Raw genomic sequence first — 12,682 nt, 5'->3', positions numbered from 1 at the left:
AGTCTGATGGAAGTGACAGACTTAAAAAAATTCCTTTCAGCCCAGCAGCAATGCAGAGGATGGGTTTCTGTCTGTCATTAAGTTCCCAGGCATCAGGGGCGGTGATAAGTTGACAAGGTCTCGCTTTAATTTAAAAAACAATTTTTTGCTGAGCGCGGTGGCTCACGCCTATAATCCCAGCACTTTGGGAGGCTGAGGTGGGTGGATCACCTGAGGTCAGGGCTTCGAAACCAGCCTGATCAATATGGTGAAACCCTGTCTCTACTAAAAATACAAAAATTAGCTGGATGTTGTAGCTGGCATTAGCCTGTAATCCCAGTTACTAGGGAGATTGAGGCAGGAGAATTGCTTGAACCTGGGGGGTGGAAGTTGCAGTGAGCCGAGATTGCCCCATTGCACTCGGGCATGGGCAATCAAAAAACAAGAAACAAAAAAGACACCAATTTTTTGTGGACACAGGATCTCACTATGTTGTCCAGTCTCGTCTTGAACTCTGGCCTCAAGCAGTGTTCCCACTTCGGCCTCCCAAAGCACTGGGATTATAGGCATCAGCCACCATACCTGGACCCAGAGTCAGTCTGTGCTGTCTCGCCGCTGTTTAAGGTTCTTGGGTCACCACCAGCGCCTCATGTCTGTCTGCTGTCTGTCCTTATCTAGGGTGCCGTGTATGTCTACTTCGGTTCCAAGCAAGGAAGAATGTCTTCTGCCCCTAACATCACCATCTCTTGCCAGGTATGTTGACCACTTCGGCCAGGTGCAGAAACCTGGGACTTGTTGTATCCTAGCTGCCACCAGGACTGGGTAAAATGTGCTTTCCTGGTGTCTTCTTCAGGACGTCTACTGTAACTTGGGCTGGACTCTGCTGGCTGCAGATGTGAATGGAGACAGTGAGCCTGATCTGGTGATTGGCTCCCCCTTTGCCCCGGGCAGAGGGAAGCAGAGGGGAATCGTGGCTGCGTTTTATTCTGGCCCCAGCCACAGCGACAAAGGTAGTGCCTGATGGGGGAATGGGTGGAGACTGTGGCCGCTGTGCATGTACAATAACTTACCCTGCACACAGGTTTATGTCCTTTTTCCGTATTCCACATCATTTCACCAACATTTTCACACAGTCTGTTACCCTTAAAGACGTTCTGGCAAGTGATGTGAACATACAAAAACAGACCCACAGCTTCTAGGCAGAGACCCAACGAGGCAAATAGGCTGTTCTCATAGTGTCTCCAAGTAAAATAGAAACACCGAGGAGGCTTTGCACCAAAAGCATCTCAGAGGTGCTGTCGACTGTGCCTTTTTTGGTGCGGGGGGGAACAGAGTGTCCCTCTGTCACCCAGGCTGGAGTGCAGTGGCATGATCTTGGCTCACTGCAGCCTCTGCCTCCCGGGTTCAAGCAATCTTCCTTTCTCAGCCTCCTGAGTAGCTGGGACTATAGGCATATGCCATCACACCCAGCTAATTTTTGTATTTTTAGTAGACATGGGGTTTCACCATATCGGTTGGGCTGGTCTTGGACTCCTGAGCTCAGGTGATGTGCCCCCCTTGGCCTCCCAAAGTGCTGGGATTAGAGGCATGAGCCACCACACCTGTCCCAGAGCCTTTTTAAATAACATCTTCTGCTCCACAGAAGCTTTGGAAATGTATTTCTCATATGAAGTGTGAGATTCATTTTTGACATTGGGGTCCTGGGTCATCATGAGGACATGTAAGACTTTCAGCAAAAACTCAGCAAAGTGAACCCATTTCTATTAGGCTACAAAAAGGACCCTTTCTTTTCATCCCAGTAGTCCTCTCACTTAAAGTGTTAACAAAAGGGACGGGTTGTCTTCTTTAGAAATCCTGAACGTGGAGGCAGCCGACTGGATGGTAAGAGGCGAGGAAGACTTTGCCTGGTTGGGATACTCCCTTCACGGCGTCACCATGGACAACAGAACTGTGCTGCTGGTAGGGAGCCCAACCTGGAGGAATGCCAGCAGGTGAGGCTGGTGCTGAGGCCTGGGACCCACGAACACAGGGGCAGGCACCTGCTACCGTGGAGCCCACCGAGTGTGGGGCGCAGGGAAAAGGGCGAGGAAATGCTTGACCTTTGAAGGAAAAGCCAAGGCTCTGGGCAAGGTTGCAAATTCTCCTCCGTAGAAATTTAAAAACACAATAGGCAAGTGTGTTATTTGCTCTCAGTTCTGGAAGCTGGAAGTCCAAGATCAAGGCTGAGGTCAGAGGGCCGGTTTCTCCCGAGGCACCTCTCCTTGGCTTGCAGATGCTGTCTTCCCTCTGTGTGTGACCCATTCCCCACTTCTATTTTGTTCTTTTTGGAGGAGGGGCTGGGGTTCACTCTCTTGCATAGGCCAGAGGGCAGTGGGTGATCATAACTTACTGCAGCCTCAAACTCCTGGGCTCCGGGATCCTCCTGCCTGAGCCTCCTGAATAGCTGGGACTACAAGTGTGTGCCCATGCCTAACTTTTTTTTTTTTTTTAATTTAAAAACATTTTTGTAGGGATGGGGTCTTGAAATGTTGCCCAGGCTGGTCTCAAACTGGCCTCAAGTGATCCTCCTGCCTCTCCTCTTCTTTGAAAGATACCAGTTGTATTAGATCAGGGTCCTCATCTTAACTTGTCACCTCTTTAAAGATTCTGTCTTCAAATAGAGTCACATTCTGAGATACTGGGGGTTAGGACTTGAGCGTAGGGATGGGGGGACCACAGCTGAGTCTGTGACAATAGGTACCTGTATACTTGCTGTCAGTTGGGAGGCAGATGGTGGGTATGGCACCTGGAGGGCCTGGATGTTGAGATGAACTCCGACAGTTCCGGTCACAGGGCCAGAGACCCTGCCAGGAGGCCTGGATTGGGGAGGTGTGTTTCCTTCCCTTGCACCTTCGCGCCTGGCCTAGCAGGCCCTCAGTGTCGCTCCCTGGCAGCTAAGCCCAGTGTGTTTCCTTCTAGGCTGGGCCATTTGTCACGCATCCGAGATGAGAAAAAGAGCCTTGGCAGGGTGTATGGCTACTTCCCACCAAACCGCCAAAGCTGGTTTACCATTTCTGGAGACAAGGTACGGCAAGCCCTCCCCCCACAGCAAAGCGGACACTCCAGGGAAGCTTCCTCTGCTATACAGTGTTGATTTATTGCATCTCACAGGCAATGGGGAAACTGGGTACTTCGCTGTCCAGTGGCCATGTGCTGATGAACGGGACTCTGACGCAGGTGCTGCTGGTTGGGGCCCCGACACACGGTAGGTCTTGCACCCCGACGCCCTGCTTCCTTCCAGTCATGTGGCTCCTTGTACACGTCCTCTTGGAGGAAAGTTACCAGATCTGGAGCCAAATAGATCTAGGTTTAAATATTTCTTTTTTTTCATTAATAGCAATTTATGTAACTTTGGGGAAGTTACTTAACCTCTCAGAACTTTAGGATCACCATCTACAAAACTGAAATTAAAAATATCTATTTTAGGCCCACTGCAGTGGCTCACACCTGTAATCCCAGCACTTTGGGAGGCTGAGGTGGGAAGATCACTTGAGGTCAGGAGTTGGATACCAGCCTGGCCAACATGGTGAAACCCCATCTCTACTAAAAATAAAAAAATTAGCCAGGCATGGTGAGGCACACCTGTAATCCTAGCTACTCAGAGGCTGAGGCAGGAGAATTGCTTGAACCCAGGAGGTGGAAGTTGCAGCAAGCCACGATCATGCCACTGAACGCCAGCCTGGGCAACAGAGGAAGACTTCATCTCAAAAAAATAAAATACTTATTTCAAAGGTTTTTTGAAAATGACATAAGAAAGTAACTTAGTGTGTATTAAAGCTCCTATCACATTGAACTTGGAGCTAGAGAAAAATTGTGTAAGTCAGTTCACTAGGAATAAGTTTTTTGAGACAGCAAGACTGTCTCAAAAAAGGAAAAAAAAGATAGATCCTCGCAATGGAGGAGTGCAGCAGTGCTGTTATGGCTCATGGCAGCCCTGACCTCCTGGGCTCAAGTGATCCTCGAACCTCAGCCTCTTGAGTAGCTGGAACTACAGGCATGTATCAGCCACCACATTGTCTAATATTTTATTTTTTATAGAGACAGGGTCTCACCATGTTGGCCAGGGTGGTCTCTAACTCCTGGGCTCAAGTAATCCTCCCATCTTGGCCTCCCAAAGTGCTGGGATTATAGGCATGATGCACGGTACCCAGCCCTGAGGACATATTTTAATAAACCATTATTCTGTTTACTTTATGGGAAAGAGTCTTTTTTTAAAAAAACAACAAAAAATATTCCCAGCCGGGCACGGTGGCTCACACCTGTAATCCCAGCATTTTGGGAGGCCGAGGTGGGCGGATCACGAGGTCAGGAGTTAGAGACCAGCGTGGCCAACATGGTGAAACCCCGTCTCTACTAAAAATGCAAAAAGTAGCCGGGCATTGGTGGCGCATGCCTGTAATCCCAGCTACTCGGGAGGCTGAGGCAGGAGAATCACTTGAACCCAGGAGGTGGAGGTTACAGTAAGCCAAGATCACACCACTACACTCCAGCCTGGGTGACAGAGCGAGACTCTGTCTCTCAAAAAAAAAAAAACAAAAACAAAAAAAAACACCTCCAAAGTATTCCCTCCCAGGTTATAATGGTGAATTATGCTTACTGTGGAAATTTGTGAAAATACAAGGAACTATATAGAAGGAAAAAAAAAACCCTTACTCAGATATTTAAAACCTGAAGCTTATACTATATGATATTGTCATGCCTAATTTTTTGACTCGTTTTATATCTTGAGCTCATTCTCACGTTAGTAAATACTCTTCTAAAACACGCTTTTTGACATCTGCGTTGCATTTTTTTCATGCCAACATTTACAAACGTCATCCTGTTGCTGGATTTGTAGGTTCGTATCCAATTTTACACTCTTGTGAATAAGGAATTATTGAACAGTCACGTACCTGATCTTTGACTACCTTTCTGATGAGTTTTTCGGATAGATTCCTGGAGATGGAATTCTTGGAGCAGAGGATCTAATCTTTTTAAAAGTTCTTCTTATATATCATCAAACTATTTTTCAGAAAGATTTTTGTTTCATGCCATATGGGAAAGATTTGAGTAGTAAGCAGCAGTGGATCGGGCAGGCGGGGCGCGGAGGCTCACACCTGTAATCGCAGCACTTTGAGATGCAGAGGTGGGTGGATCACTTGAGGTCAGGAGTTAGAGACCAGCCTGGCCAACATGGTGAAACCCTGTCTCTACTAAAAATACAGAAATTAGCCAGGCATGGTGGCATGTGCCTGTAATCCCAGCTACTCCAGGGGCTGAGCCACAAGAATTGCTTGAATTTGGGAGGTGGAGGTTGCAGTGAGCTGAGATTGTGCCATTGCACTCCAGCCCAGGCGACAGAGCGAGACTCAGTCTCAAAAAAAAAAAAAAGGAGAAGTGGATCAGGCAAAGGAATGGCTAAATTTTTCATTGAATTGAGGGCACAGCATTAAAACAACAAAAAAGTGCTGACTTAGCTTTGGCATCTTTTTTTACTTTTCAGAGTCTAGGGAGTGATTTCTGAGCTCTTGCAACACACATTAGTAACTTATTTTCTCCATCACTCTTTCTACTCAAGTGTTGTGAATTAGAGTTTCTCAAACTTCCTTGGCTTTGGTGCCTTTACTCTTTTGATAATTTTTTTTCCTATTCTAAAGTATAATACAAAACAGAAGACCGGGTGTGGTGGCTCATGCCTGTAATCGCAGCACTTTGGAAGGTTAAGGTGGGAGGATCACTGGAGCCCAGCCGTTCAAAACCAGCCTGGGCAACACAGAGAGACCCTGTTTCTACAAAAAATTTAAAAAATTAGCCAGATGTGGTGGCATGCACCTGTGGTCCTAGCTACTGAGGAGGCTAAGGTGGGAAGATTGCTTGAGCCCAAGAATTTGAGACCAGCTCGGGCAATATAGGGAGACCCCGTCTCTACAGGAAAAAAAAATGGTAGCATGCTGATGGTGCACGTGTAGTTCTAGCTACTCAGGAGGCTGAGATGGAAAGATCACTTGAGCTCAGGAGTTCAAGGCTGCAGTGAGCTGTGATCACATCACTGCACTCCAGCCTGGGTAGCAGAGTGAGACCATATTTATAAAGTAAAAAAAAAAAAGATTAACTTTTATATGTGCATATATGTTAATTTATAACATATATGTACATAACATATATAAGTATATATATGTAACACATACATGTATAACATAAATATATAAATTAATGTCACAATCAGGCTATTGTTATTTATAGATTTCACCTGCATTGTTCAGATTTTCCCATTTTTACTTGTATTTTACTTGTATTTCACCCACACAATTTGTGGGGCCCAATTCCAAATAAAAATGCAGGGCCCCTTGTTAAAAAATTGTTGACAATTTCAAGTCAGAGACAGGACAACATGAAGACAGGCATAGGACCTTTCTAAATGCAGCGCCTGTGTGATGACATGGGCACACACCCTGTATTTATGTCCTAACCACTTAGCTCCTCTGGGCACTGTACAGCTTCTCTGAGCTTGGAATCAGGTGAGATATAACTTCCCTCATTTCCTAATCCGCAGCAATTTTTGCATAGTGCCTGCATTTGATCACAACCTTCCCTGAGCATGCAGCTTTGCAAAGATGTGGCATCACTGAAAGGAATGCAGGGCTCTCGTGTCGAAACTGTGACCTGCCTCCACCTTGTAGTTCATGTGGTTTTAGACAGATGTCACTGTTAGCTTTGAAATTTCAAAAGATCTACAGCAGCTCTGGGAGTTTGCTGAAGCACTTCAGTGTGCAGTTTGGGAATCGGAGCTGTAAGGCACAGATTAATGTAAATTTGAGAATTTTGATCTACTTTTTTTTTTTGAGATGGAGTCTCACTATGTCGCCTGAGCTGGAGTGCAGTGTTTTTAGTAGAGATGGGGTTTCACCATGTTGGCCAGCCTGGTCTCAAACTCGTGACTTCAGGTGATCCGCCTGCCTCGGCCTCCCAAAGTGCTGGGATTACAGGCATGAGCCTCCATGCCCGGGCTTAATCTCCTTTTAGGGCGTCACCTGAGGACACTAGTCTGGAGTCTGACTGTGTAGAGAGCTAGTTCAGATAGTCCCATCCCTGACAGCCTGTCCTCTGTCTGTCTCAGAACCTGCGGTTAGCGGTGGCCACTGCATGTAGCAGTTTAAATATTTAGTAGAGATTTTAGAGTGCTGAGAATAACTATGAAGTTTTTCAAGATGAAAGAGATAATAGCGATGGCAAGGCTGAAGTGAGATGGGCACTCTGGCACCGACGCTACAATGTAAATTGATAAACCTTTCATAGAAAGAGGCTTGGCAGAATGACAACAGCCTGAAATCCTTTCAATCCTTTGGATGCTATATGGACCACTTCTATGTATCTGTTCTAGGAAAGTATTTAGGACTGTGGGAAAGAATATTTATCACAAGACAGTTCATCCTCTATATCCTTATTTGTGGATTCAACCAACCATTGGCAGGAAATATTTGAAAACACAATGGATGGCTGACTCTATCCTGAATATGTGTAGAATTTTTTCTTGTCATTATTTTCTAAACAACATGGTCTAACAATTGACATAGTATTTACATTGTATTAGCTATTATAAATAATCTAGAGATGATTTAAGGTATGAGAGGATGTGCATAGGTTATACAAATACACCGTTTTTTTAATTTTTTTTTTTTTTTTTTTGAGAGCGGAGTCTTGCTGTATCACCAGGGCTGGAGTGCAGTGGCATGATCTTGGCTCACTGCATCCTCTGCCTCCCGGATTCAAGAGATTTTCCTGCCTCAGCCTCCGAAGTAGCTGGGACTATGGGTGTGCATCACCACACCTGGCTAGTTTGGTTTTTTTTTTTTTTTGTATTTTCACCATGTTAGCCAGGCTGATCTCCAACTCTCTAACCTCAGGCAATTCATCTGGCCAGGCTTCCCAAAGTGTTGGGATTATAGGCGTGAGCCACCGCAACCGGCCAGTACACCATTTTATATCAGGGACTCGAGCATCCGTGGATTTAGGTATCTGAGGAAGGCTCTGGAACCAGCCCCCCTGGATATGGAGGAATGGCTGTGTTCTTTGCAGTAGCAAAAAGCCAGAAATAGCCTAAATGTGGAAAGAATCAGATTTAAAATTTTATAATCCACAAAATCTCCATTTTGTTTAAAATGTGTGTGTATAGATATCTGCTTACCTACCTGCCTCACTCCCTCCAGAAAGAAATATATATAGTATATAAATCTTCTTCATGCTTTTTATTATTTTTTTTTAAGAGATGGAGTCTTTCTGTGTTGCCCAGGCTGGCCGTGAGCTTCTGGGCTCAAGTGAACCTCCCATCTCAGGCTCACAGGTGGCTGGGAGTACAGGCATGTGCCCCACGCCTCGATCCTGCTGCTGCTGCTGCTTTTTGTTTTTGTTTTTTGAGTATTTTTCACACTTTTTATAATGATCAAATATAAAAGGTCTTCTTGACATCATCATAGTTTTGACTCTTTTGCAGTAATCCAGAAAGCCGGTGACATTAAGTAACTTAAGTTGATAATTTTTCTTTTTAAGTGATAGGGCCTTGCTCTGCTGCTCAGGCTGGAGTGCAGTGGTGTGATCACAGCTAACTGTAACTTTGAACTCCTGAGGTCAGGTGATCCTCCCACCTCAGCCTCTTGAGTAGTTCAGACTACAGGCACATAGCACCATGCCCTATTTTTTTTTTTTTTTTTTTGTAGCAGTGGGAGTCTCACTGCATTACTCGGGCTGATCTTGAACTCATGAGCTCAAGTGAGCTTCCTGCCTCGGTCTCCCAAAGTGCTGGGATTATAGGCGTGAGCCGCCATGCCTGGCAGGTTTACGGTTTTTCTGAGATGCAAGTATGAAGCTCATTACAAGATGACAGCCTCTTTCCTGTGGCTTTCAGGAGAACAGAGTTGGTGAGACGCACCTGTGTTTTACAGTAGTTCTGTTGTTTTCTGCTGCCTCCACTGGAAGAAAAGTTCCACTTGAGAAGTAAAACACTTGTGTGTGTATTTAAAAAAATACTTGCCAAGGCCAGGCGCGGTGGCTCACGCCTATAATCCTGCACTTTGGGAGGCTGAGGCGGGTGGATCACGAGGTCAAGAGATCGAGACCATCCTGGTCAACAAGGTGAAACCCCGTCTCTACTAAAAATACAAAAGTTAGCTGGGCATGGTGGCGCGCACCTCTAGTCCCAGCTACTCAGGAGGCTGAGGCAGGAGAATTGCTTGAACCCAGGAGGCGGAGGTTGCGGTGAGCCAAGATCGCGCCATTGCACTACAGCGTGGGTAACGAGCGAAACTCCGTCTCAAAAAAAAAAAAAATACTTGCCACCCCCCCAACCCAAACATAACCCTAGGAGCTAGTGCTTATGGGAGAAATGAAGCAACATAGAGGTCTAAAGGATAATGGTCCTTAACTAGAAGGTTAAGCATTACAGAAGGAATTGTGTGTTACAGTAGCAGTGTAGAATTCAGGAATTCATAAAGCCCTCTGCACGTAGCCCTTTTAAAAGCCAAAGTTCTTTTGAATTACTTTCATTACTAAAATAATATAGAAAGGCCTACAACAGTACCTTGAGTTTATTCTCCTTAGTTGTCTAAATGTGTATGATAATCCATTGTTTAATTTGCATGATTGAGTGGTTGAGGTGTTTTGAATGGCTGAAATTTCCAAGTGTCTATATTCTTCTGTTTTAATTCTGAAGAATTAAAAAACACTTTGATGAAATTATTTTAAATTCTCTTCTTTAACAGACTGTGACCCATGTTAGCGACTTGGGAGTATTGATTAATTACAACTCATCTTCATCCTTGTGCATTTCAAATCATTTTCAAAGTAGACTCATGAATCATTCAGATGGATATCAAAATATATACCTCTGAAGAGCTAACATAGTTGGAGTAGAGAACACAGTCTCAATGGGCAGCCCTATTCAGGATTTCCAATTCTTGCTCCGAAAGCTAGACCTTGGGTGACTTCTGTGAGATTCTCTCACGTGCAGTGGGGCCAGTGTTCACCCTGTGGGTGGCAGTGCCAGAGGGAGAAGCCTTAAGCACCTTCCTGCCTGTGCTCCGGGGAGCTGATGGTCCCTTTAAAAAACATGAAAAGAAAGGGAATGAAGATTTTCTCTCATTTCAACTTTTCCTGATACTTTGGGCTTTCACTCTGAATATTAACTATCGTACTTGATTGGCACATTGTTGTCTTAGGAGGCATTGTGTTAGGTGAGCTTGTTTACCCTGTATCAGGAAGCTCCAGATTGCTGAGCTTTTACGATTACTGTTTCTTTCCTACTGTTTTCTTGCTGTTATTTCTGACTTACTGCTGACTGCTTTGAGCTCTCAGTGGCTTCTAGTGAACCGTTTCCCGTAAACAAGGCACAAGTTTGTCCAAAAAAAAAAAAAAAAAAGGTCAAATTAGCTCAGTTTTACATACAAAACTCAGTGGACACTGATGTGAGACCATATCCATGCATTGACACTTTGCCAGCATACGGCAAACTTCTCAGAGGGCACCAGCCACGCAACTCACAGGCGACATTGATATTTCTGAAATCAAAGCTGTGTTCCAAGTAACAAAGTTTACAGTGAAATTCCAACAACTTAGAGTCTGTTGAAAATTCATTAAGTCAAAAAACACTTTATTAAATACTTGTACAGGACCAAGCACCATGCTAGGTACGGTGGACAGAGAATAACCCCATTGCTTATGGAATGTTCACCTGAGGCAGGAGACACAGAAGTGAATGCAGAGCGATGCTACGCTGCTGTGGGTATTGGGAAGGCACTGGGCACAGCTTATGTCCACTATCAAATGTTTGCTGAACTCTGAGGTCCTGGGTCAGGACACAATCACCTGCCCGTGTTTTGTGGGCCCCAGCTTGTCTGCAGTTCTTGGAGTTCTGCAGTATTTTTGCCGTGAGCTAAAGTCCTACTGGACTTGGTGTTAGGTATGGGAGCACATGGAAGCAGCCTCTGCTGTAGACCAGGTTAGGAAAGGCTTCCCAGAGGAGGGCACACCTGAGCCAAATTCTGCTGGATGAGTAAGAGTAGCCAGCAGAGGGATGTGGGCAGGGCAGCAGGAAGGGTGTGTGCTTCTATTCCAGGCAGAGAGCACCTCATGTCCAAAGGCCCAAATTTAAGACAGAATGTGCTGGGGTTTCAGTTCTTTACGGCAGAAGAGTTAGTGGTACTAGGTCCCCAAGTGGAAGTCAGATTCCGTAAGGCCCTGTGAAGAGTTTGGCCTCCATCCTGAGTCCACTTGTGTTTGGACATGTCAGTCATGGGGGTGACCTAGGCAGTGTGTGACATGAGAAAATAAAAGGATGGTTGTGTGGAAACTGTATGATGGGGATAAGATGGGAAGAAGGAATACCTGCCTGGAGGGAAATCACTGAACGTCTCGTGTTTGTGCCATGGTGCCCGAGCTGGTTGTACCCCTGAGTGCTGGAATTGACCAGCACTGAAACCGACTGTGCAGTACGATCCCGCGTGATCCGCGTCACTTGAGAGTGAGATGCTGTTGTGTGTTCTGTAATGCCTTTATTTTTGTGAGGCCAGCAGGAACTGTGGTTCCTTTCAGATGACGTGTCTAAGGTGGCATTCCTGACCATGACCCTGCACCAAGGTGGAGCCACTCGGATGTACGCACTCACACCCGACGCACAGCCGCCGCTGCTCAGCACCTTCAGTGGAGACCGCCGATTCTCTCGATTTGGTGGTGTTCTGCACTTGAGTGACCTGGATGACGATGGCTTAGGTAAGACAGGAACAGGACCTGTTGCCAAGTAGTGAGTCCCTTTGCCCAGCGGACCAATCTCCTAATTGGATCATCTGGGCTCTGCCCTTATAAGTCACAGCCCAGTGGCCCAAGGACCTTTAGACAGATCGTGAATCAGGTGAGATGGGAGAGGGAGTTGCACTCCTTCAAGGTGATAATGTGACAGTCACCTGTGGTAATTGCTATTGATGAATGAAGTAGGGAACAAAAGCTTTTGCCAGGATGAAATCAGGGCAGACTAAAGGAGACACTAATGTTATTTGCACGAGATTGGGTTAGGATCCAGTAGCGGAACAAGGAAAGGGTGACAGGAGTAAGACCCTTCCTTCTGTGGGTTTTTGTTGTTTACAGATGAAATCATCATGGCAGCCCCCCTGAGGATAGCAGATGTAACCTCTGGATTGCTTGGGGGAGAAGATGGCCGAGTTTATGTATATAATGGCAAAGAGACCACCCTTGGTGACGTGACAGGCAAATGCAAATCATGGATAACTCCATGTCCAGAAGAAAAGGTAAAGTGTTGTACACAATTTATACCTTATTGGGAAAGGATCACTAATTGCTGATCCCTTGTTGACTCATGTCCATTATAAAATGCTTACCTGAATTCAGAGGTCCTGGGGTTAGGACACCATCACCTGCCCATATTTTGTGGGCCGCAGCTGCCTGTAGTTCTTAACAGTTCTGCAATGTCTGTCCTCAGCTAGTCTCACTAGACTTGGTGTTACGTAGGTCCCTGGTCACAGCCTGCCACTGCTTGGTTAGGTGCCCACAGCACAGAAGAAAGAAAACAGGCCATGGCAATTGGAGTTTCTTTCTTTAAAATAGAGACGGGGTCCTCCTTCCACTGCCCAGGCAGGAGTGCAGTGGTGCAGTCACGGCGCACTGCAGCCTCGAACTCCTG

General features: G+C 45.8%; 1 protein-coding gene across 1 annotated transcript in view; it reads left to right on the top strand.

Moving 5' to 3' along the window:
* The window catches only part of GPLD1 (glycosylphosphatidylinositol specific phospholipase D1), a 65,502-nt gene that overhangs the window by 41,930 nt on the left and 10,890 nt on the right, over positions 1 to 12,682 (top strand). Inside the window, exons 17-23 of the mRNA XM_012458521.3 lie at positions 658 to 732; positions 833 to 989; positions 1,829 to 1,970; positions 2,938 to 3,043; positions 3,130 to 3,223; positions 11,581 to 11,757; positions 12,130 to 12,290. Coding sequence (XP_012313944.2) covers positions 658 to 732; positions 833 to 989; positions 1,829 to 1,970; positions 2,938 to 3,043; positions 3,130 to 3,223; positions 11,581 to 11,757; positions 12,130 to 12,290 — 912 coding nt within the window. The remainder of the gene's footprint in view (positions 1 to 657; positions 733 to 832; positions 990 to 1,828; positions 1,971 to 2,937; positions 3,044 to 3,129; positions 3,224 to 11,580; positions 11,758 to 12,129; positions 12,291 to 12,682) is intronic.

This window comes from Aotus nancymaae, unplaced genomic scaffold, assembly GCF_030222135.1.
Source record: "Aotus nancymaae isolate 86718 unplaced genomic scaffold, 86718_ANA_hifiasm-v0.15.2.pri h1tg000051l, whole genome shotgun sequence".
Lineage (NCBI taxonomy): Eukaryota > Metazoa > Chordata > Mammalia > Primates > Aotidae > Aotus > Aotus nancymaae.
This window is presented reverse-complemented; position numbering and strand designations above follow the sequence as displayed.